The 25,308-nt window shown below is 36.7% G+C and overlaps 2 protein-coding genes across 2 annotated transcripts in view; both read right to left on the reverse strand.

The window, feature by feature from the left end:
* LOC126502038 (gamma-interferon-inducible protein 16-like) overlaps window positions 1-5,340 on the reverse strand; it is an 82,484-nt gene extending 77,144 nt beyond the window's left edge. Inside the window, exon 1 of the mRNA XM_050142796.1 lies at window positions 4,967-5,340. The gene's annotated coding sequence lies outside the window, so the exon portion shown is untranslated. The remainder of the gene's footprint in view (window positions 1-4,966) is intronic.
* Window positions 5,341-13,360: 8,020 nt separating this feature from the next.
* On the reverse strand, window positions 13,361-24,011 carry LOC126502175 (interferon-activable protein 205-A-like). Its single transcript, XM_050143017.1, has 5 exons — window positions 23,902-24,011; window positions 19,209-19,385; window positions 16,435-16,830; window positions 14,887-15,075; window positions 13,361-14,192 (listed from the first exon to the last, which is right to left on the reverse strand). Exons 1-5 carry the CDS (start codon window positions 23,902-23,904, stop codon window positions 14,139-14,141), a joined length of 819 nt encoding a protein of 272 aa, XP_049998974.1. The 5' UTR covers window positions 23,905-24,011; the 3' UTR covers window positions 13,361-14,138.
* Window positions 24,012-25,308: the final 1,297 nt, after the last annotated feature.

The following is a 25,308-nucleotide window of genomic DNA, read 5'->3' on the forward strand; positions in this document are numbered from 1 at the left end:
GTAGACTAAAACTGACTTTTAATAGTACATCATACAACACTGATCTCCACATCCAGAGATAATTAAAAGAGAAACTTTGCATTTAGGTTGGTACTTGTGAAAACACAACTATTTCAAATACAACCAGATATGTGATGACTGAGTTTATGTGTAATTTTTGTGGGTCCCATTTATACGAGAACATAACTTTTATTTTCTCATTAGAATGTTATTGATTATAAATTTGAGCTAATCATCCTAACCTCAATGTAATTTCTAGTATTATACAAAATCTTATATGTGAATCAATGTCAATCTGTGTCCATCAAATCCTGGATATTAATATGTGTTCAGCCTCACTGCTAAAAATCTAAGCACTTTAAATGTTCAGTCTCTTTAAAACACCTAACATTTCTTCCAAATTTCAAAGCCTCTCTAAAATATGCAAAGTCACATCAAACAATAATGAAAAATATGCCCAGGTAATTTTGAAAGGAGAATTTTCTCAACTCAGGTAGCTCATTTTCGATAATTTTGTCAAGATGGCAAAACAACCAGAACCTCTCCTTAGAAAGAGTTAATAGTTTAAACTATGGATTTATATACCAATAATAGTGTATGGTATTTCTTAGTATTTTGTGTGTCTTCATAGGACCATAATAAGTAGCAATATGGAGTATGTTTTGTTTTAAAAGTGCACAGAAGCACAAATATCCTCTTTATGTATTTGTAAATAGCATACTCATCTGTGAACTTGAGAAAATTCACAATATTCTGATAGGTACAGCAGTAGATATCTCAATTACTAAATGAACAAGGTAAGAACATGTGCAAAAATTTAGTATGCTTGAGAATCCCAAATGATATACCAAGAGAAATAAGCTTACAGATATACACATCTGAAGTCAACTTCTAAAATATTCTGTTCAAGAACACATTATGGGCTTTAAAGGGTACATGGAATGTATATAAAATATTCTAAACATAATCTACAGAGATATAGTTCTAAATAACTCTCTCATCAGCTCATCATCAGCTCCCTACATTTTCTATCAGAACATAAAAAAAAAAAACTAAAACAAGCTAAAAGCCAAGAAAACAAAAAACTTTCAAGATGACAGAAACTATCTCGAGTGAAATACCACTGATCTAAAGAAATGGTAACTATGTTGTGACTGTGGACGATTAAGAACACTTGTACTTAAATGATCATGTGAATCTGAAGATCATTTTACTATACATTTCAATTGTTTTATGTGTCATGCGATATCAGAGGACAACAGAATGCAGCCACAGATCCAGATGTAGTTTTCACTAAATACTATTTCACGGTACTTCTTTCATGTCTCTGTTCTATCTTTTACCCACATGATCACCACAGCTAGCAAATTCCTTCTCACTCTCCAACCAAGATCATTAAGGCCTTCTTTTTTATTTTTCATTTTCTTAGACTTAAAAGTCATTTTACCGCCGGGCGATGGTGGCGCACGCCTTTAATCCCAGCATTCAGGAGGCAGAGGCAGGCGGATCTCTGTGAGTTCGAGACCAGCCTGGTCTACAGAGCTAGTTCCAGGACAGGCTCCAAAGCCACAGAGAAACCCTGTCTCGAAAAACCAAAAAAAAAAAAAAAAAAAAAAAAAAAATTCATTTTACCATCTGTCCTAATCAAAATACATTTTTGTTGGGGTAAGTGTAGAATAAATATGTCTGCCATCTTCCCTAGTGAAGCATCAGAACCTAGCTGTTCTGCATTCAGAGCCACTAAAGCATCTCCCAGCATCCCTGCTCCCTCCAATCTCCTCTGAAGGAATCGGCACTGTTGCCCCCACCCTACCCCAATCCTTACCCTTGTGGGTTCACAGAGTTCTCAACTCTACATAGCAGGGGAATGACTCACCTTCTGGGAAATTTCTTCAGCAGTGTCCAGATCCTAGTTTGGCTGCAAGGCAGGAAGCAGAGATAGTTTCATTTCAGTAAAAAGATAAATGAATAAATCTCTTCGGTACTGGACAGGGATATTGCAATCTCCGAACTGCCAAGAACAGGAAGTAGTTCAAAAAATGGGGAGAATGACACTGGTTTTACTGTACTTCAAATTGTGCAGCCCTGAGTGTTTTGCATTGTGCTCTCCCTGGGGGAAGGAAGGCTGCAAAAGTGAGGACGTCTCCCATTGCTCTTAGCTTTTGGTGTTCCTAGATACTGAAATTGAAGGGTTCCATATATACAATGAAAAGCAAAGGTCTGCTAGGCTGTTTTTTTTTTTTTCATGTCTTCATGTGTGGATGTTCCAACATTTAACCTTCAGGTCCAACAGACTTACCTTGGGTCACTGAGAAAAACAGTTCTTTGAATAAAAGTATTTTCTAAGAGTAAAGTGTAAATCACCCAGATACTTCCTCTATTCCTCTAAAGGTGAAGGTAGCAGGAGGAGAATTCTGCAGGTTCTATTGCCACAAAGAACTGAATCTGTTTCCCAAATAGAGGAAGATCTCTGATGTAGGTCTTTTTGGTTTAAGCACTTATTAAAGCATTTCCTTATTTTTAGTTCCTAAGTCAGATTGTTTAAGCACATTTAGCTATCAATAAATAGAAAGGAATGTGGCATTAGCTGCTGCTCTCTTATCTATAGTGAAACTATTCCTTCTTAGACGACCAAGTTAAAAAATCTGTAGTGTTTTTGCCTAATTTATGGATAAAGATAATAGGTAGTGGGCCTATTTAATGACAACATGGAAAGTTCAAAAATGGAAAGTTCTGAACTTGTATTCAGACCAAAGATCTGAAATAACCTTGTCCAACTGTGCTATTCTGTTAAAGAAAGTAGGGTGTCTCTGCTGCTTTGAAATTTTGAGACACTGTTTTGTGGTGCGGAAACCTCCTAACTCATTGAACTACAGAATTTGGAGTTACAGCACAGAATTTTGGTTTTGCCTATATCTTATTGTTGCTATGCCAAGGTTCTTTTTTTTTTGGAATTAGGAATTATGTGCCTCATTACCACTATACTCAGGAAAACTTGGAAAAGATGGCAAAGAATAAATTTTGGAGCCCAGAGATGGTGAATGACTACAGGGACAGAGTGTTTGCAAACACAGCTGCACACAGATGTGAGCTCAAAGCAGTTGTAATAGTGTCAGAAGTTTAAGCCAGATGAAACCCCAGCATGAAGTGAGAAGTGGTGGACACAAAGTCTCAGCTTATGAGCTTTGGGCAATAGATAGCTGCTGGAAGGGGGAGAACCATTCTTAATAAAGGCACAGCCCATGGTTAGTTGATCACAGACTGTAGTTGATGACTTACAAAGTTGCTTTGGTAGAGAAGGGCATAGGTATTTGAAAGGAGATGTGGAAGGGGTTGAATATGAGCAAATTACACTGTGTGACTCTCTCAAAGAACTAAAAAACTGAGTAAGAAAAAAAAAGCATACAGTTCTTCCTTCATGAAAAATACAAAAATGAAGACCTGATTAAATAAACAGTGGAAGAGGAAGTGCCTCAACATGGTTGAGGGGCAGATGAAAGAGGACATACAGCTTGTTGATGTAAGATAGAGACATTCTACAGTGAAATGACCTTAGCAGAAGCAGAACAGAAACCTGTTGTTTACCAGCCCATAATAAAGGATCTAACCAGTCCAACGACAACTTTTGTGAAATGTTATTTAAGAAATATACCCCTAGGTTGTTAATAAAATATCCCTTAGCAGTGAAAAACACCCAAAATTAACTAGAAACTAAATAAAATCATGTTTATGTACACTGGTGGAGCTTTAGTAGTATTGAAGGTAAAAACTCTTATCAATACCAAAATATGATAAACCTTCTCATCCTAGATGTTATAATAGTTTTAATTATAGATGTAACTAATCATTGATAATTGTTCATGCTATTTGTTATGATTTTGTTCATTCGCAGCTCTGTAAAACATGGATTATATTTTTACACAAGTATACATATCACACACATATTTACATCATATATGTTCAATATTTGTGAGAGCACACATCTGTGAATTTGAAAAATATCAAAAGGAGTACCCATAGTTTTGTGGTCAATACAACAGTGTATCAATTACGAAATGAGTAAGACAAAAACATCTTTTAGTATCTAGAATGTTTGAGCAACATAACTGATAAACTTATCAATATATTCTAGTATGGATATAGCTCTCTAATCAACATTTAAATTATGAAGTTTAAGTACACATGAAGTACTATGCAAGAGGAGACAAAAATTTGTAAAACATTTGAAAAGTAGAAATAGAAGTATATTTGTATTTAACTCTCCTTTATCCCCCACATTGTATGGTCAAGAAACAAATATGAATAAGATATAACCAAGCAAAAAGAGTAACTTTCGTGATGACAGGATGTTTCTCCCAGTGACTAATTATAGTTTTTACTACCTTGTATAAAGGGGAGAAGAAGAAAATGTTAAATATGCCTATTAAAACAGGATGTATTTGAACCACTGTGTTTGTTAATCTTAGAAAATTTTTACTATACACATCTGCTGGCATTTGTGCTGTGTAGTATTAGGATATTACTAGATAATACAGCCCCATGTGCAGATGCATTTTCCACTCAATATTATTTCATGGTAATTTTTCATATCACTCCCTTATATTTTTTCCTCAGTCATGTGCCACGGCCACCAGTTTCCACTCTCTCTCCAGTCAAAATACCTAAAGCCGTTTTACCATTTTCTATTTATTCAAACTTAGAAAGTTTATTTTACAACCCACAATAACCAAAATGCATCTTTTCTTGCCTCAAGCCCCAGAGGTGGAAAAATGTGTCTGCCATCTTCTTGAAGGAAGGATTAGAACCCATCTGTACGGTTTCCCTGCCCTTAATGCAGCTAGAGCCATCTCTGCTCCCCCCCCCTCCCCCCGCACACACACACCCTGCACTGGAAGAACCCACAGTGATCTCCTGCCTTCTTGTTGGTTTCACAGAGTTACTCCTTATATTCAAGGGTAGAACTTACCTCCCAGAAGTTTCTCAGTAATGTCCAGATTGTAGATCCTCAGCAAAGCAGGAAATAGGGCTTGTCTATTTTGTGTAGGAAGATAAATCTCTCAAAAAAGTACACAGCAGGGTGTTGGAATCTCATTAAATGCTGAGAAAATGTAGTATCTACAAAATAACAAGGAAGACCAGGAAACTGGTTATAAAGTGAGTTCTTAATTTGAGCAGTGCTAGATGTCTGACCTCGTGCTGTTTCCCTGGGGAGAGTTGTGATGAAATAGGACTCCTCCCAGCAGTGTTCATAGCTTTCGATTTCCCCAGCTAGTAAAACGGTTTGTTTCCTGTAGTTTCCAGGAAGACAAAACAATAAATCTCAAATAGAGCTTCTTGTTACTAAGTTATTTTTCTTTTTCTTCCAAATTTAAGTAGGCACTATATATCCCAGCCTCCAGCCTCCCTCTCCTATGTGCCTTGAACCTTGACCCCTCCCCAAGGAGGGTCAAAGTTGCCCATCAAACCCTGACCCCTCCCCAGGAAAGGTCAAGACCATCCTATAGGCTATTTTTAACTGCTCCCCACAATATAAACACATGGCTTTCCCTTTTCCTCTCCAGTGGTCATGTTGATGACTTCCTGGTCCCTTTGGGGCCACCCAGGAGTGCGGGTGTCTAATTAAACCTGGATATCTTTTAATCTAGTCTGATTCGGCTTAATTGGGATTATTTGCATCAGTAGAAAGCTCTCTTTAAGAAAATATTCCTAACAGGCACAAACTCCCAACGTTCAGTTTTTCATACCCAACAGATTTATACATGTATGAGTCTCTAGGAATTGTACACTCATTGAAGTGAAGATGAAATCACTAAGGAATAAAAGTGAATTGCTCAGTCTTCTCACCCTCCTGTGCGGTTCAGGATGGAAGCAGTCAGAGGTAAACTTGTCAGATGCTGTTGTTCCTTATCCTGCATTGCACTTTTCCTGTACAGTGAAAGATCTGTGATGAGTCATGTGGGAGTTTGTGTGTAATTGGCCCCCATAATCTCAGAGGGGTGGTATGCTCTTACAATTCCTTAACTTCATTATCTTCAAGGGTGGGCAGCCTCCATCAGCACAGGTCTGGAAAGGATGGAGATAAGAAAAGAGAGAAGAGATTACAAAATCAGAATAAAAAAGAAGAAGAAAGAAAACCTCTGAAGGAAACCATCAAAAGAGTACCTGAGTGTCTTTCTTCCCCTCCATCACCAGATTAAAAAAAAATCTTTTATGCTGTTTCCATTGGTCCCTTCCAAGCCCCATGCTGCTGGAGGCTACTGCCCCCCAGGGGGACTTTAAGGGGAAATTTTTTCTCTTTGGTGTACCTTTGAAATTTCCAGGTCCATGGTACTGGCAGATGGGAGAGGGGTGTACCAAACTAGGGGAAGGGGAAGAGGTCACACCCCCTAAGGTATAGGTGGGTAATGAAATAGACTGCTAATTGGTGGTACTTATCTGGAGTCTGTTTTGACCTGTGAGAGGTGGTGGATCCAAGTTGATTTCCTAAAGCTTATAAGATTCTTATTAAAGAGTCAACAGTTCTATATATGTTAACATTGTTATTGTTTATAGTCTGTACCCATGTTGTAGAAAAGGCAGTAGACTCATGTCCTTGAGTCATAGTAAAAGTTTGGAAACCTAAAATTGATTTTGGTTGAAAGCATTAACATTTTTTCCTTTTTCTAAAAGATTGGGTAAATATAGATTAGGCAGATGATTTTAGCACAATTTGAAATATATTTTTAAAATCTATACTTAGAAAACAACCAAAAGGAATTTAAAACCTTGAACTTATTACTATGAAAATATTCAGTGTTTACCGGAGCTAGATTAATAGCTTATCAGAGTTTTATTGATTTAGAAGTCTCAATATAACAAGATCATAGAGAGGGGAAGAGAGTTAAAACATTTTTTTTTATTTTTGTGTGTCTTAAATCATTTTTATCATAAATTAAGCCTTTGTGTTCTCAAACATTATGTAAACTTGTGCTTATAAACCTTAAAACATCTTTTTTATACATAAAGTATGTTTTTGAATCCTTATAAGTTAAACTTTAAGCTTTGCACCTTTTTTTTTAATCCAGTTATTTATCGGATGACATAGGTAGATGATTCCTGAAGTTTCTTTAAACAAAGGAATAATAAATAGTTACTTTGAAATCGGCTTGGTAAGTTTATTTCTTACTTGGTAGACCTGGCTTTAGCTTCAGGAAATGAGGCCAATGACCCAATTTTTACCTTTGAAGAAAACTGAGAAGGAAGCTGAAGCCTTGGAAAAGTGTTTGTTATGTTTAAAGCTGCAGTCAGTCAGTTTCTCAGAGATTTAAAAAGGATAAACTGTGACTGGAAATATAATCTAATTGGTCTTTGTATCAATTAAAATGAAAGATGTCCTTTGCCCAGACAGTTTGCCTTAGGGTCCAGTGGTTGTTGAAATATGAGGCACCCCGGCTGCCTGCTAGCTCATGCCCAAAATAACAACACACAAACTGTATTCATTTAAAGTCTGCTTGGCCCATTTCTATCTAGCCTCTTCTAGGCTAATTCTCACACCTGGACTAGCCCATTTCTAATAATGTGTGTAAGCACCCCAAGGTGCGCTTACTGGGAAGATTCTAGCCTACGTCCATCCTGAGTTGGAGCTTCATCGCGTGTGTCTCTGAGAGCAGAGCTATCTCGCATCTGTCCGAGGAGTCTTACCGCACATCCTCTTCCTCCTGTTTACTCCTCCCACCTATGTTTTAACCTATCAGGGCAAGCAGTTTCTTTATTTAATTAACCAATGAAATCAACAGATTGATATATGACACTCCCACATCACTTCCCCTTTTTCTGTTTAAACAAAAAAAGAAGGCTTTAACTTTAACGGAGCAAAATTACATATAACAAAACAGTTATCAAGTAAAAATTACAATAATCTATATCAAAACTAAGGAAAACTATAACTATAGCTAACTATTCTTAACTCCATCAAAGACTCCAGAAAGATACAATATTACCTAAGCAAACAAGAAATAAGCAACTTTCAAACTCTAGAAATGACAGAGACATCTCGCTGCCTGGACAGTCACCCAAAGTTCCTCTGTACCGTTGGGGCATCCATCTTCAGCCTACAGGCCCATAGTTTCCAGCAGACATTTCCACAAAGCAGGAAATTTCAAAGACAGTCACTATCTGCTTGTCCTGAAGAATGTCTTGCAGACTCTTTCATGAATCAGGAACCCCAAAAGATCATCTCACCTTTAGGCAAGTTCAGAAGTCCTCTCTCTGAGAGTTCTATGTGTCCAGTTTATGCAAAAGTCCAGGCAAGAGCAGTTTCTTGCCCAAATGGCTATCAAACTCCATAAGGATCCTCTTCGATGCCCATCTTCTTCCTGAAGTAGATTGGTGCTGCCAGGAGCAGAATGTCTCATTGTCATGAAAAGTCCTAAGTTATTAAACCATTTAAAATGCCATATTCTATAATCTTTGAAAAATATGAAGAGGACGCACGGCAGCGGCGGGCAGACCGACGCACGGCGGGCGACGCAGCTGTCGCGGGCGAAGCAGGTAGCTTCATGGTACACACACACACACACACACACACACACACACACACACACGAACACACACACATGCACATACACACGAACACACACATACACGCACACACACACGCACATACACAGGACACACACATGCACTCATGCATGCACACACACATGTTGGGACCAATTAAGTCCTGGCCTTCAGCTGGATGTTGGGATTAATGAGTCCTGGCTTTCAGCTGCTCTACCCTGCTAGAACCTTGTAACTGAAGTTACTAGAAACTGTGCCTAGCTTAGAGGTTCAGAGGATGGGATTATCACCTGTTGGCCATTGACTTTAGAGTATTTAAACCTACATGGTGTTAATAAGGGGGACTTTCTGAACCAGCGTTTGAAGGTCTGCCTGTGTCAGTCTGTCTCTGCGTCTGTATTCTCAACCTCCAGCACTCTTTCCCGAAGCTTGCGAACTGGGTTCTAGCGCACAGAGCGCAGACACTGGGGCACGGTGCGTGGCACAGACACAGAAATTTGGTCTACTTAACTGATAAACTTAGCAATATTGTTCTAATATGGGTAGAGTTCTCAAATCAACATTTATAATGATAAGTTTGACTGGGCAGTGGAGGTGCATGCCTTTAATCCCAGCACTCAGGAGGCACAGACAGGCAGATCTTTGTGAGTTCGATGCCAGTATGGTCTACAAGAGCTACTTCCAGGACAACCAGGGCTGTTATACAAAGAAACCCTCTTTTGGAAAAAACAAACAACAAAAAGGCAAAAAAAAAAAAAATAGCCCAACATCGACAAAAAGATGCTAAATTCAAGTGTACCAAAGTCTTATACCAGGGTTTACCAAGACTATATAAATACTTTAAAAATAATCAATAGAAATGAATTTCTATTTAAATCTCCCTTTTGTTTCCTACATTTTAGCACCAGAAAAAAACTAAACAGAAATAAACCAAGCAACCAAAACAATGACTTTTCAGCAAGAAGGAACTCTAACAGTAAGTGGAGCACTGCTGTTTTAACTGGCATAGAAGAGTGGAGGAGGATGTTAAATATGCACATGAAATCACTAAGGCAACATGTTTTTGTGAATCTGAGAAATTTTCTATTGCACACATTCTTCAGCACTCATACATACATTCTTATATACATACATACATACATCTAATCTACATGAGATGTGGAAAAAGACAAGATCTCCTGAGTAAATTGGGTGAATGGGGACCTTTGGGGGGGTATTGAAGGTGAGTGGAGAGGCAGGGAGGGAAGAGTCAGGGAGGGGAGCACAGAAAATGTAGAACTCAATAAAAATACTTACATACTTGCATAGTATGTTATTTAACATATAACAAAACTATTTTTTAGAATTCTATCAGATTGAAAATGAGTAGAATCTAGGAGGTGCTGGAGAAAAAAAGAATGATGAAGTGGTGTAATTGTATCTTATTTAAAATATATTTTAAAAGTATAAAATGAAAAAATACTTATGAAACTGTAATAATAATACGTTCTATTTTAGATCTTTAGTTTTTTATTACATATTTTGTAAGGTAAATATCCAATATTACTTATTTGTATCCATGCAGGCTACTCAGGTGGTAGAGACAGGCTTGTCTCCATGGGCTTGAGGCCAGCCTGGTTATATAATGTGTTTCAGGTCAGGCAGTGTTATGCAGTCAGATCCTGCCTCAAAAACCAAACCAAATAAAAAAAAAAAAAAGAGCTAATGGAAAGAACATGAATCAGGCTGTTTTCACTCTACATGACCTCCCCTACTTTTTCATAGCTCTCCATCCTTCCCTCATGATAGAAGGCCATGTTTTCTTGCAACAATGTTCTACTTCCTTACTACATCCCTGTTGATTTTTCTCTTTTCCACTAACCTGATGCCTTTGTATTATAGTAGTTTTTTATTTATAGTAGTCTTGATAACTAGTGCAACTGGCACTTCCCATATAGCCTCTCCATTTTCTTTATGTATTTTTGCTCTCAGTCTTTGATACCAGTCTTTGAGTTGTATGATAATTCTTCCAAAAAGTATTAGAGTTTCTCTTTTAAAAATTTTTATTTTTCCATTATTTGAGGGCTATTTTTTCGGATCACAGTGAATAGAGTACTATGAATTGTGGGTCCCAGGGTCTTCCTCCCCATCTTGTCACAGGTTTTCCCTAGGCATATCTTGCACCACAGTCATGATTTTGCTGTCACTTCTAAAGTTTTGCATGGCCTTTACATATTGTGAGAATGCTATTCTATTCATCTTAGTGATTAATAAAATACAAAGTGTCACATATGTTTGCATTTACATAAGAATAACTCTCTCAATAGTTAAAATATTTATCTTTGCTGATTTTAAAAATTTATTCCTAAACTATTAGTATTTCTTTTATAAATGGAGTGCCTCTGCTTTGTGAGTATATATTTAGGATTGTAGTGTTTACTGATCATTTTTTTCTTTAATGATTTTTTTAAGTCCCTATTCTTGAAGACATGACATGAATGGGTCACCAAAACATAGAGAAACAAGTTGGTTTTAATTTGGAAGCTTCATCTCCACTGGTTAGCTTTCAGAGCATTAGAAGGTGACATGCATGTATGCTATCAGAGGACAAAAGTAAACATCAGTTTTATTTATTTTTGAGTCTCACAAGCATCAACAATGGCAAGCCTAGAAATATATGCCCAGAGATAAAATAGTGGCATGGATATCATTGGAGTGACCAACTGCTTTTTTCTTGGATTTAAGTCCCACTTCTCAAGATAGAATCCACACATGGTATTATTATCTAGACCAAGAACATAGGGCAAGACAAGTCATAGACTAAAGGGAAGAGTTGACATTTATTACTCTGCCAAAGTGACATAATATTAAAGTGACAACTAGTGACTTCTCATTACTATGGTAATCAAAACAAAGATTCACAACTGGTCAAGGTGTAGAGAATAAGAGACTGTGCAGTGCTCAGCCCTAAATGCGACATCTATAATGCAAACCCTCTTCCCACATGTTGGAGGGCATTGTAGGAGATCAGCTTTATGCTAAACACCATGGCCAGCAGAGTACCAATACAGGGGAGGTAAGGAGATTTGGTTCAACATGTCTCAGTGGCCTGTGTTGTTTCAAATTAGAGTCTGATATCAGGTTATTTCAAGCATATTTAAGCACAGCACAGCTTGGAAAAAAATTCCTGGTGATAATTAACTTAATCCTGTTTCATAATGAACATTAAGCCATCGCAACATCTAGAATCTGATAAAGTTCAAGTGGTATATTCCATAAGAATGAGTTCTACAGATTAATTAAGAAAGCAGGCTCAAAATTAACAATGTTCATGATGAAGTTTTAGGAAAGCCAGTGCTATAGATTTACTGAGATTAATGTAGGAGTCTGGGTGATCTGGTAATGTCTGGCCATATGAAAAGTCTAGAAGTCACCAGGCTATTAACCATACTCATTTACAGTCTTCTGAGCAGAACACATATCTCTTTCTTTAAAAAGACAATCCAATCATGTGCGTTTAGCGTTCCTCATTTCCCCAGTGCTTGTCTGCCAACACAAGTACTTACGTGCTTCCTGCAGCCTGGTAGAGCCTTGTAGCAAAAGCAGATGACTATAGGAAACAAAGTTTATGGATAGAACAGGGAACTTGCACATATGAACATTTAGTGTTTATGAGAGTATTCACCTCATAAAGTTAGACCAGACCTGTCTAACTTTAATCAGACAAAAGCCCAACATGGAGAAAGGAGTTTGAGACAAGATATTAAACCTGAGAGAGAGAGAGAGAGAGAGAGAGAGAGAGAGAGAGAGAGAGAGAGAGGTATTTTTTGAATTGAGTTATATATTTTTCTCTGCTACCCTTCCTTTATCTCCTGTTACCTTCTACCATCTCCCATGACTCACAGGCTCCTAATTTACTCAGGAGATCTTGTCTTTTTCTCCTTCATATGTGGATCCATACATGTCTTTCTTAGGGTCCTTTTTGTTGTGTATGTTCTCTGGGGTTCTGGGCAGTAGGCTGTTTTTTCTTTGTTTTATGTCTAAAAGTCACTTATAAATGAGTATATTATTATATTTGTCTTTCTGGGTCTGGGTTACCTTACTACTGGTAGATGGAATACACTCCAGTGTGTGACAATAGCCAAGAATATATAGATGCACTAATTAGACAGAAATTACTCCTTAAATCAAGTAAGCTGGGTATGGGATAGGTACACGTAACAGAGGAACTGAAGAAGTAGGAAGAGGTAAAATTGATCAAAATTTAAAAGGCTATTTCTAAATGTATTTTAGTCTATTGTACTTAGATTATGTGAGAAACTGATTTTTAACAATTGTTTCCTTGTGTTTGTAAGATAAAGTGTGTCAGATGTTATATGTTGAGTTTTATATGTAGAATATTGAAAACATAACATTTTGTATTAAAATTATAACATTGTCTTTAATCAATTTTTTTACATTTTTTTATTTTTACTTAAAATTTTCCACCTCCTCCCCTCCTTCCATACCCCTCCCCCTCCCCCATCACCCTCCCCCTCCCTCTCCAGTTCAAAGAGCAGTCAGGGTTCCCTGCCCTGTGGGAAGTCCAAGGTCCTCCTCCCTCCATCCAGGTCTAGGAAGGTGAGCATCAATTTTAATGTAGTTTTGCATTTAAAATACAGAGGAAATGCTGGTCAAATACAGTAAAGAATCTAGAAAGCTGCTTTTGGAAAATAATAAGCAATAAATAAGTGGAGAAAGGAGAGTTTATTTAAGCATATTTTTACCAATAATAGTCACTTTAATGAGACAAATTTCATACTCATTTTAAAGTAAATCCCATTTGACATCTTAAAAATATGGAAAAAATCAGATAATATGCTAAAAGGGAAAGAACTAAACTGCTATACTCTAAAGAGAAAAAGGATACAGTCTTATGGTTTTGAGTCTGGAAAAGTTTTCCCAGACAAAATTATCTAAAAATGTGAATTGCTTTAAAAGTGTTTAAAAGAAACTGACATAAGTTGTACAAGTTTGCACTCCACCAGCAATGGATGGCTGTTCCCTTACTCCACATCCTCACCAGCGTGAACTGTCACCTGTTTTACTGATCTTAGCTATTCAGACAGGTTTAAGATGAATTCTTAAAATAATATCATTTACATTCCCTGATACCTAAGGATATTGAACATTTAAGTGTGTCAAATCCATTTGAATTTCCTCTTTGAGAATGCTCTGCTTAGATCTTTAGCCAAATTTCAATTGGGTTATTTGTTTTCTTGCTTATCTACTTTTGAGTTCTTTATATATTTTGGATATTAGTCCTCTATCAGAAGAACAGTAAGTAAAAATCTTTCCACATACTGTAGATGACTACTTTGACTGAATGTTTGTATCCTTTTCAAAAGAAATTTTTCTTACTTTAACACTGGAAAAATTAAACTCAAGTGATATTTTCATAGAAAAAAAGATAAGGAATTCTATAAATGAAAATACATAATCACAAGTCAGCTAACAATTCTTAAATGCTTGGATGTACTTCTATAGCTGTTGCTTGTTTCCAGTTGCTTGGTGTTCCTATTTTCAAAGCTCCACTGTTGAAAGCACTGAATTAATTTTGTGGGTCACCACTTCCTTCTTCATTAATTGGGTTTGGATGGAGAGAGGGATATTTTCTTTCTTCCAGCTTTGAGGACCTTGAAAGAGACAGTGAGAGATACTATAAGATTCTAACAATTTGAGCTAAAGTGCTGTTTATACATTCTCCAGTCACCCATTCCTGTCTATTGGCCTCAATAGCCTTATATGACCTTTGGCCCTCTCAAAGGCTGTTGATCTTCTCTGCTTCATCTTCTTCATTGTATTGTCCTATTTTGAGCCACCTCTTTCCAACTATATGGTCCTTGAAGAGAAGGCTCCTCCTTCTAAACATGACTTTATCTAAGTAAGCTGAATATTTCCATGTGTAGTGGAATTAATACTGATGATTCACTCTTTGGTATATTTTCATAACCTTTCTATTTCCTAGACCTCTCTCTCTCTAGTGTATTTACCCAATTAAGAAAATAGTATCTACTCACTTCTTAAAATGTGCTAAACACTGTGTGAACTCACAAATATATAGGCATTTCTTCCCTTAAAGTACAGATTCAGAGTTAAACTTTCCCCCAGAACCAGCCACATCATAATTGTTGAAGCTGGCATTCAAATCACATCTGACTTATTCAAAACTCTTGCTCTTGATCACTATTCAAATGTACTTCCATGCCATTTCAATTTCTTCATACATCCTGTTATATAGCATACATACAATAGTCTTTGGATTATTACNGAATCCTAAAGAAATGTGAATTTCTGCTTTGATAAATCTGTTCCTTGTCTACTTTGTACCTTAATGAAACTGTGTTTTCCAGACACCAGCTTCACTTGACCGTTAGTTTTTGTCAGTTCAAAGCCAAAGAGTTGTAGTGTGTCTCCTTCCTCACATTTGATGTCAAAGCGTATCCCACTCACTTCCATGTCTATAGTTCCTGTATCATCCTTCATTTCATAGACTATGTTCGTTTTGTCGTACTTTTTCTGCAAAAGCAAAATTAACATTACTTTTCTGAAAGTTATCTCATTTTGGTATACACTCAAAACAGTCTTTTCCATTTCAAAAATCACTGGAAAATATGGAACCTGTTACAGACATGGACATACAGGCATCTTTGTTAAAGTCTTCCCAAAGAATTATTTTTTATTACTGCAATGATTTTCTTTCCTTATCTAGAAAATTTCTGCCTGGAAGTGTTACAACAATAAATGTTCTTCCTGTTTTTCACTACTTCCTGTTCTTCAACAGTCTGGATTCTCCAAAAATCACCTGGATAAATCTCAGGAATCAGAACTTCAGGCAACCATCTTTGTATCCTCTTCTTATAAAAGAATGAACAGACATTTTCTTTTACTATTCATTCATTCAATAGATTATAGGGAATTTCCAGAACAGGTAAGATTCCAGTAGTCCACTCATTTGGACCCTATACATTTTCTTACCTTTTTCAGGCATCATGTCCAAGAAAGTCAAAGTCCCCAAATCATACTGTATTGACTTTCACAGTTCACTGTATTGTGTTCATAAGCATTGTCGCTAAGGAGTGTGCTATAAAGTAACAGCTTTAAAATATAAAAGAGTTTTGAAAAGAAGATGAACTAAAGAGCCTTAAAAGTGGCAAGTTTATGAAACATTTGTTGAGTTCACCAAGGTTGTCATGTTTTTTAAAAAAACTCAATACTTGTAATTTGGGAATTAATGCACCAATGAGCTATCTATATATTTTTTCATTTGTAAAAGAGAAAACTAGACTTACTTACTCTCTAAAGGTTGTTTCATAAATAGGTCTTTGTTGCTAAGGTCTTCAGAAATAATTAGCTAACTGAATAATGTATGAGTCAAGACTAAATGTTAAAACCTATCTGCAGAGAGAATAAATTCGTTCTCTTGAATGGTTTTGAATTTGTGAGGATGTCACTAATCCATTTATTACTTCAAATATATGTCACAATCAACATTCACCCCTTTTCAGGGAATCTGTAGAAACAGGATGTATAGAAAAAAATAACGAGCATTGTATAGTTGTAGTATAACAACAAAAAAATTTGAGATTGTTGACATGACCCTGACCTGTGACCTGCAACATTCCTTCTCATTGAGTTTTAACTAGCAAAATAAAGTTTCTTGGTGAGTCATTTTCTGGTGCTCTTTAAGAGACATCCTAAGGAGTATGAATAAGTCATCCACTCTTATTCCTTCATAGGTGGGATGAGTTCACCTTCCACCCATAGTCAAGAGTCTTGTGCTACAACATTATCATTAAACTATGACTGGAAAGTTATCATATTTAATTCCAGTTGTTATGGAAGAAAAATTTAAAAAAAGCAAATTTTAAGTATTACCTTGTTTAATGTAAACGACCCATAAAATGGTTCTCCACAAAAAATCCTGTTAATATCAGAAATCATAGGAGTTTTCTTTGCTACTGTGATAAGCTTTTGGGGGACTTCAATCTTTTCGTCGGGACCAGCTTCAGTCACAGAGGATTTTTCAGTTATCTCTAGGATTCCATTGACCTTGACATAATTGGCGATTTTGATGACATTATTTTTTGTGAACTTCTTTATCAGGTTCATATTGAGAACTTCCACGTTGAAACACTCATTCACAGTGGCCACTCTAGCATGAAACATCACCTTTACTTCATTTTTTGTTGACTCATATTCAAAGGGCTCTGTTGCATCCAGCACCATCACAGTCATGGCCTCATTTTGGCCAACAGCTCGTGTCTTTTGGTTCTGAAGTTAACAAACACAGGGATATAAACTTGTAAGTTTAGCAACAAATAAAAATTAACCTTCATATAAGATAAATCTCAAAGTCCATATTGGTCCTAAAGGTTTGTATGTATTTGTAGAACTATAGATAAGGTAAAGAGAAATTCTTTCACTGGACAAAAGACTAATGAGTTAAAGCAATGGGCTTGAGCCACAGATTTTGAACACTCTCCCTGAAAAGCATAGGAATCTTTCTAATGAGAGACAGGATGTTCACCATAAAACAGCACAAGCTGTTGAGAGCAATTGTCTGAAGTACTTAAGTAAAATTATCATTAATTCAAATATATCCTTTTCTCTTATGACAGAAGAATATAAAATGGGGAAATTAAATATTGTTGGATTAGAGAATAGTAAATATAAAACATACAATTGAAGTTTCTTAGGTTATTATGTGGGTATAAATCAAAGTATGTCTCCTTTGAAGGTAGCTACTGACTCTTATTTAATAATCAAAAACAACGTGAGCTGGCTCACAGCCACCTCTTTTAAATAGGTTCAGGTAGAGGTACTTTGGTTAGAGTCATGTCCTTAATGTTTAGAGTTTTTTTTCTCAATATCAGGGGTTTGTAATACAGGGAAATTGATAGGCATCAAATCTCTTATCTGCACAGTGTTCTGAGATCACAGAGTAATACAGAGTGTTTCTATGAGGAGAAGATTGCCTAACTGTAAGACAGAATATGCAAAGTAAGGAAAAGCTATAAGCTTGGACATCTGCATATAAGGAGCTAGAGTTGTCTTCACAGACCAAAGGGAATGCAAATAATCCAAGCATCATTTCACACACAGTTATTACCTATTAGTGATTAGCATTCACTTGGATCTGATTTTTCCAACAGTATAACCGATTAGTATAACATAAATATCAAAGAGCGATATAGTTAGAGTTAGTAATGTGTATATAAGTAAGCAAGCAGCAATGACTAGATTAAAATTAAAAAGAAAGTTTTATGATATGTATAAAATAAATTAGTGGACTGTTATAAAGACCACCAAATAATTCACAAAGCACACAATTTCCAGTGTATCCATTAAAAGTGGAACTGAAGTTGTGGTAGTAGATAATAAATCCTTTATTTTTTCCTTCCTTTCTTTCTTCTCTCCTTCCTTCCTTCTTTCCTTCCTTTCTTCCTTTTCTCCTTCCTTTCTTCCTTTTCTCCTTCCTTTCTTCCTTCTCTCCTTCCTTCCTTCCTTCCTTCCTTCCTTCCTTCTTTCCTTCCTTCTTTCCTTCTCTCCCTCCCTCCCTCCCTCCCTCCCTCCCTCCCTCCCTTCCTTCCTTCCTTCTTTCCTTCCTTCTTCTTTCCTTCCTACCTAAATTCCTTTCTTTTTGAGCCAGGATCTCATTATTTATCTTGGAATGTACAATGTAGACTAGGCTTGTCTTCAAACCACAGAGGCCCACTTGCCTTTGTCTCCTTAATGCAAAGGTTACAGTTGTGAACTACCACGGCTGACTTTCTTGCACTATTTCTGAATTTCAGGAGAGCAACTTAAAATGGAGGGGGTCCAACAGAGCTCAGAAAAAATTTATGACACAAATAGCAAAAAAGCCTAGATAACAGTCAATATTTGGAGTTACCTGTGAAATGGTAGCTTGTTGGGCTGTCATGCACAAAGCCCAGTTAGGACTCATGTCAATACCCATTTAGTTAAAATCTTTATAGGGATCATAACTCAGCTTAAATAAAATTTCTGCAAGAGCATATCTATTGTGTTCAATACATTTTTTATAAAGTTATAAAAAGTATAAAACTTTATTCTAAATTTTGTCTTAAAAGTAATGGTAAGTTGTCATGGAATCATTTCAATATAATTGTGATGTTCAGTATCGTTGACTGCCTTACGTGTTTATGATCAAGCAGGGAACCAGTCTTCTAAATTCAAAGCCTCTTAGAAAATTGTTTTATAAAGCTGGGGTCATTCAAAGAAACATTATTATTAAATCAAATTGATTGTGGTTTTTCCAGACATATGAATGTTTCTAATTATATTACTATTATTATTTATGAACACAAATAATTAGATTTGCCTAAGGACCTTATGCTCCAAATGATGCTGCGCTGAAATGCCACAAAAAGTGTTCTGATGTAAAGACACAAGCAGTAGAAGAGTATATTTATGTAAATTGCAGGCAGTATTTCAAAACTTACACTCAATAAATGAATAAACACATGAAATAAATAAATTTGTGAGAAGTTAAAGAACTTTTTTCAAGGTTATAAGCCCTGTTGTTATATCATGAAGATATCATAAAGGAAACAGGAAATCATAACACTTGATGAGAAATGGCTAGGAGAGGTTGGTGGATTCCAGAAAAGAATCTGTGGTTGACTCACAGTGAGGCCTGGAGCAGGAGTAGGGAGACTCTCAGCAAAGTCTAGGGAATGGTTGGGAGCAGTCTGATCTTGATCATCAGCAGGATGTGTGCTGGCAGCTGATGCTATGTTAAGCTGGGACATCGTCTCAGATAGTGTGTCTTCTTCTGTAGCAGCAGATGTTTTGCATGACTTCTTCTGTTTACAAAGAAAAAAAAAGATTGTTCTCCTTTAAACCTCAATAGTTATTTTCAAAGTCACAAAGAATAAATTTTCTCTTTAGTCTTTTTCACAGGTTTTTGTTCTTTAATTTAACCTGAAATGATAACACATTCACATCCACAGATACCTTCAGCATCTGTCTTTCAGCTATCCTAACAAAGATGATGAGCCCCAGTCTGTAAATATGTTTTACATACTTTACTCTCATCATTCTCTGCCATGAAGTCTCCTTTGTGCCCTCCCACCCGTTCTTGCAGGTTTCCTGTTTTCTCTCCAAGATTGTCCCTACTCTGCTTTCTTGTCACGTGTATTCCTCCACCATTACCATTTCTCCCTTTGCTTAAGACTTATACCTTCCTTCTCATGTTCTCTTTTCTAGCTTCATCGTCTAAACACAACACACATGCACATGCACACACGCACATGCACACACACGCACTCATGCACGCGCAAACACACATGTTGGGACCAATTCAGTCCTGGCCTTCAGCTGGATGTTGGGATTAATGAGTCCTGGCTTTCAGCTGCTCTACCCTGCTAGAACCTTCTAATTGAAGTTACTAGAAACTATGCCTAGCTTAGAGGTTCAGAGGATGGGAGTATCACCTGTTGGCCATTGACTGTAGAGTATTTAAGCCTACTTGGTGTTAATAAAGGGGACTTTCTGAACCAGCGTTTGAAGGTCTGCGTGTGTCGGTCTGTCTCTGTGTCTGTATTCTCAACCTCCAGCATCCTTTCCCGAAGCTTGCGAACTGGGTTCTAGCGCACAGAGCACAGACACTGGGGCACGGTGTGTGGCACGCACACACACACACACACACACACACACACCATATTACTCTGTGTTGTACAATTCTTAATTGTATTTGGTTTTGTATTTAATATTTTCTTTGACCTAGATAAGGTATTCAATTTTTTTCTCCTTTGTCTTTAAATTCTGAAATCCTCTCTTCCATATCTTTTAATTTGTTGGTGAGACTTACATCTGAGGCTTTTGTAGACTTCCTGAGTATTTTATTTCCAGTTTTATTTATGTTTAGGTTTTCATAGTGGTTCAATATTTTTGCTAAATTCTACTTTTGGGTCTTTAATTGTTTTCATTTTTCATTCAACTGTTTATAATTTCACAGTCTTTATGAAGAATTTTTTCATAGCCTCAGACATATTTCAAATTACTTTTTAAAGTTTTTGCCACTGATTTATCTAAATTGCTTTTATTGCAGCTTGTTATAGCGGGATTACTGTGTACAGCAAGAGCTATATTCTCCTGGTTGTTCACATTTGTGGTTTTGTGATGGAATCTAGATATCTGGAGTACAACATTTGAAGAGTTTTGGACTTGCTCTCAATCCATCTGTAGTTGATATGCTACCTGCCACAAGAGAAAAGTAATTAATACTCCTTCCAAGTTACATATGAACAACAATGACCAGCACAGGAAGATTTTCTTAATGGGGCAATGGTGGCACTTGTATTTTGGGAGTAACCAACAATTGTCCACTTGGACATAAGGCCCTCTCAATGGGAGGGAAATCATATCCGGTACTGAAAACCTAGCCAGCTACTGGATGGTGAGCTCATGGTCCCTAGATGAAAAAGAACTATTGTCATTTTCTTAGACCAGTACAATTGCCAACTGTATTTCATTCTAAATACCCATTCTGAATCCTACAGATAAGTGCAGCTCTCATCCTTCTTCAAAGAAGCTACTTTTTGCAGTAGATGAAAGCATTGCTTAAATTCATATCTGATAAAAATCACGGGGACAACACTGTGGAGTGTTCATCCCTAATTGTTGCATCTCTAATACAATCTCTGCACCCAGGCTAAGGGAAGACAGTGGCAGAAAGAATGTAAGAGCCAGATGACCACGTTGTTTAGTGTAAGACAGTGTCTTCTCTATATGGCACATGGACATATAATGAAAATTTAATAACATGACTTCCTAAATAATATTCATAATGGCAACACTGGTTCACATTATAGCCTGGATGGAGGAAATCTCCCACACCTTCTCCCAAATGAAGAGCTACATGAATTAAGGAATTAAGTGGGTTATTACAAAAGGCAGAATGGAGGTGGGCAGTGGTGGCTCACACTTTTAATCCCAGTACTTGGGAGTCAGAGGCAGGCAGATCTCTGTGAGTTTGAGGCAAAACTTGTCTGCAAAGTGAGTTCCTGGACAGCTAGGTTTGTTACAGAGAGAAACCCTGTCTTGAAGAAAAACAAACAAAAAACAAAATAAAAGAAAGGTAGAAACAATCTTCTCCAGTGTTGAACCAAAGCTTCTAATAATTATCAGATCCCAACTTGTCAGCTCTAATCACATACACATACAAACAATGTACATATACATGCATGTACATAAACATATGCTATTATGCTTTAATAATTAAATAATTTATGAATTTGAAAAGGATTGTGGGGGAGACAAGAACAGTTAAGGGGTAGAAATAATGGAAAAATTGTCAAAAATTATAAAATATATTGTATTAAATTTATTTTGGTTTTTCACGTCAGGGTTTCTCTGTAGCTTAGGAGAGTGTAATTTTTAATGAATTAATTAAAATATTATTTACCAAAATATTGAAAACTCTGATGACAGAGAGAAGAAAAGAACATGGTTGAGGGAAACATGAAAAAGGACATAAGGATAAGTAGTTTTTATTGTCTTAAAATGTAGGATAGATGTCGGGCGGTGGTGGCGCACACCTTTAATCCCAGCACTTGGGAGGCAGAGGCAGGCGGATCTCTGTGAGTTCGCGACCAGCCTGGTCTACAAGAGCTAGTTCCAGGACAGGCTCCAAAACCACAGAGAAACCCTGTCTCGAAAAAAAAAAATGTAAGATAGCTATATTAAAGTGAAGTGAGACCAACAGAGTCAAGAAAAATGTTCTCTATAGGTTGTTCATGAATGACCCAGCTAGTCAAGTGATGACAGTCAAATTTTAGTTAAGTTATGCACCTATATATTGTAACAAAACATTCCTCAGTGGTGGAAAAATTAAAAACAAATTTCTTTGTATAATACATGAAGAAAATAATTATATATGTGTGTATATACGTGTTTGTATGTAGCTTTAAATAACTTAACATTACAAACTACTGTCGAATAACACAATATGTTTTCTTTTCCTTAAAAGGGATAGCAGCTTTAATATGAATTTATCTTATAGTAAAATTGTACCATATTTTCTTACAGCATTTTTCTTCAAGGCTCTATAAGTAGTATCATGGAATGTTTTGCTTCATATGTACATGCATTTATCCATGTATATACATCATATACATTCATTCCATGTGTGTGAGAGAGTACACATACCTGAAAATTTGAAGAACAAAAGAAGAAGAAAGCGTTCCTACCAATTTTATGGTAGATTCGGCAGTATTTGGCACTTACTACAAGAACAAGGTGCAAACATCTGAAAATATTTAGAAATTTGGTCTATTTAACTGATAAACTTTGCAAGATTTTTCTAATATGGGAACAGTTTCCAAATCAACTTATTTAAAATGATAAGTTTGACTGGGCAGTGGTGTTGCGTGCCTTTAATCCAAGCACTGAGAAGGCGGAGACAAGCAGATCTCTGTACATTCGAGGACCAGCATGGTCTACAAGAGCTAGTTCCAGGACAGCTAGGGCTGTTACACAGAGAAAACCTGTTTTGAAAAACAAAAACCAAACAAGCAAAGAGGCAAAAAAAAAAAAAAATAGCCCAACAACAACAAAAAGATGCTAAGTTCAAGTGTACTAAAGTCTTATACCAGGTTTTACCAAGACTATTTAAAATACTTTAAAAATAATCACTAGAAATGAATTTCTATTTAAATTTCCCTTTTGTTGCCTACATATTAGCACCAGAAAAAAAATAAACAGAAACAAGCCAAGCAACCAAAGCAATAACTTTTCAGCAAGAAGGAACTCTAACAGTACGTGGAGCACTGCTGTTTTAACTGGCATAAGAAGAGTGGAGGAGGATGTTAAATATGCACATGAAATCACTAAGGCAACATGTTTTTGTGAATCTGAGAAATTTTCTATTCCACACATTCTTCAGCACTCATGCTCTTAACATGGCAATAACACTAAACAACACAGTCTAAAATCCACCGTGCTTGTTCACTCAATGCCGTTTCATGGAAGCTCATTCACGTCATTTCCTTTTCTTTTATCCAGTCACTCACCACAATCACCAGGATCTTATACATCCTTCAGACAGAATAACCAGGCTTCTCTCCTACTTATTTAGACTTAAACATAGAACGTTTACTTTATAATCTGCAAGAGTCAAAACAAATTTTTCTCTGTTCAGGCTTTAAGGATAGAGTCATAAAAATGCCTATCATCTTCTTGAGTTGAGAGTTTACTGCTGTGAAGACCACTGGGACTAGCCCTTCTCCCTCTTTCCCACATGGAAGAACCAACACTGAGCCTTTGTTCTTGTGGGTTTCACAGAGCTACGTGCTCTCTATAGAACAGGGCAAGACTCACCATGCTGGTAATTTCTTTAGTGATGTCCAGATCTTAGATCCTCAGAAGGCAGAAACAGAACTTGTCTGTTCTAAGTAGGAAGATAAGTGAGTAAATCTCTCAGAAACTAGGTAGAAGGGTGGTGTGTTAATGTCCAATGCCCTGGTTAAATACCCCTCTCTGTATGAGCTGTTTGGGTGTGTCTGAGTGATCACCTCAAGTTAGCAGTTATTAAATAATCAGTGAGGACTCATTCCCCTTTAGCATTCACAGGTTTTGACTTGATAAGTAGGAAATTCCCATAGTCACAAGGAAATGTGACTATACTCACATGCTATTTTGATAAAACTTAACAGGTACAAGTTCAGACATGGGCATTTTCTCATCTAACAGACTTATATTTAGATACCTAGGAATCTACGTTCCAGTAAAGAGTTATACAACATCTCATTGGAAAAAGATAAGTCACTCATCCACACCTCCCTTTCAGGTTAAGGATCCTAAATGATGTTAGAAAGAAAGCTCATCAGATGCCTGTTACCACCAGTATTTTAATGGATTTACTGGAAAGGCGACAATCTTAATTGGAATTGCCTTTCTTTCATAATTTTTATGGTTTTATTCATTGTTGCAAGCTGTGGATTTTCAGAGGCTGATGTCATTATCATATACAAACCCAAATTCAAATAAATGCACAACAATTTGGCAATGGCTGTCTTCTGGCGAACAGAAATAAAAATATTCCTTTAGCATTCCTGCATTATTGTGGAGAGAATTTCTGCATTGCTTGTGGTCAGATAGGTCAGATTAAGGGCCTATGTAATGAGAGCACCATCCCCTAAAAAGTGTGTAAGAGCTCTGAGCTTCTTGAAGCATCAGGGTCTGGAAGCATTTGTTTGTGCTTTTCTATGTGGACCAGTAGATGGTTTCTGGAATAATATTTTTGGACTACTATCATCATATGACATGGAACCAGTGGCACTAGGCAGTGAACAGTGGTGTGAAGGCTGCTATGTTATCAGGAAGCAGGTTGATACCATGACTGATGGCTCCTACCATTCAGCTACCTGTGTGCATTCATTTAAGCATATGGGAACCATGAGTATACACGATGCTTCTCAAGATCTGGCTCTTAGTAGCTTTTGTATTCCTTTGTGTTTAGCAGCAGTAAGCAGCAGGTAGTGGCAGTAAGGAGCAGCATCAAGTGTACATTGTAGGTCTCAGTGTTTCTGTATGCCTTGAAGATAATGACCCCTAGATCTTATATAAGCTTAGACTAGTAGGACCCTTATGCTTTCAACATATGAAATAGTTGAGATTGATACTGAAGCCATCGGAACACTACTGGATCAAGAGCAAATTAAAGAAAGGCACAGAATATGTGGTTGTAAGTCATAGACACCTGCGGCTATCTAAGTTTCTTTTTTG

This window comes from Alexandromys fortis, unplaced genomic scaffold, assembly GCF_014885135.2.
Source record: "Alexandromys fortis isolate MF-2015 unplaced genomic scaffold, M_Fortis_MF-2015_v1.1 scaffold_51, whole genome shotgun sequence".
NCBI classification, from domain to species: Eukaryota; Metazoa; Chordata; class Mammalia; order Rodentia; family Cricetidae; genus Alexandromys; species Alexandromys fortis.

Coding starts and splice junctions, on each gene's coding strand:
- LOC126502175 (XM_050143017.1), bottom strand. Junction 15,076..16,434: donor GGTCGTTTACATTAAACAAG/GTAATACTTAAA, acceptor TTGCTTTTGCAG/AAAAAGTACGACAAAACGAA. Junction 14,193..14,886: donor GAAAACACAGTTTCATTAAG/GTACAAAGTAGA, acceptor GTCTCTTTCAAG/GTCCTCAAAGCTGGAAGAAA.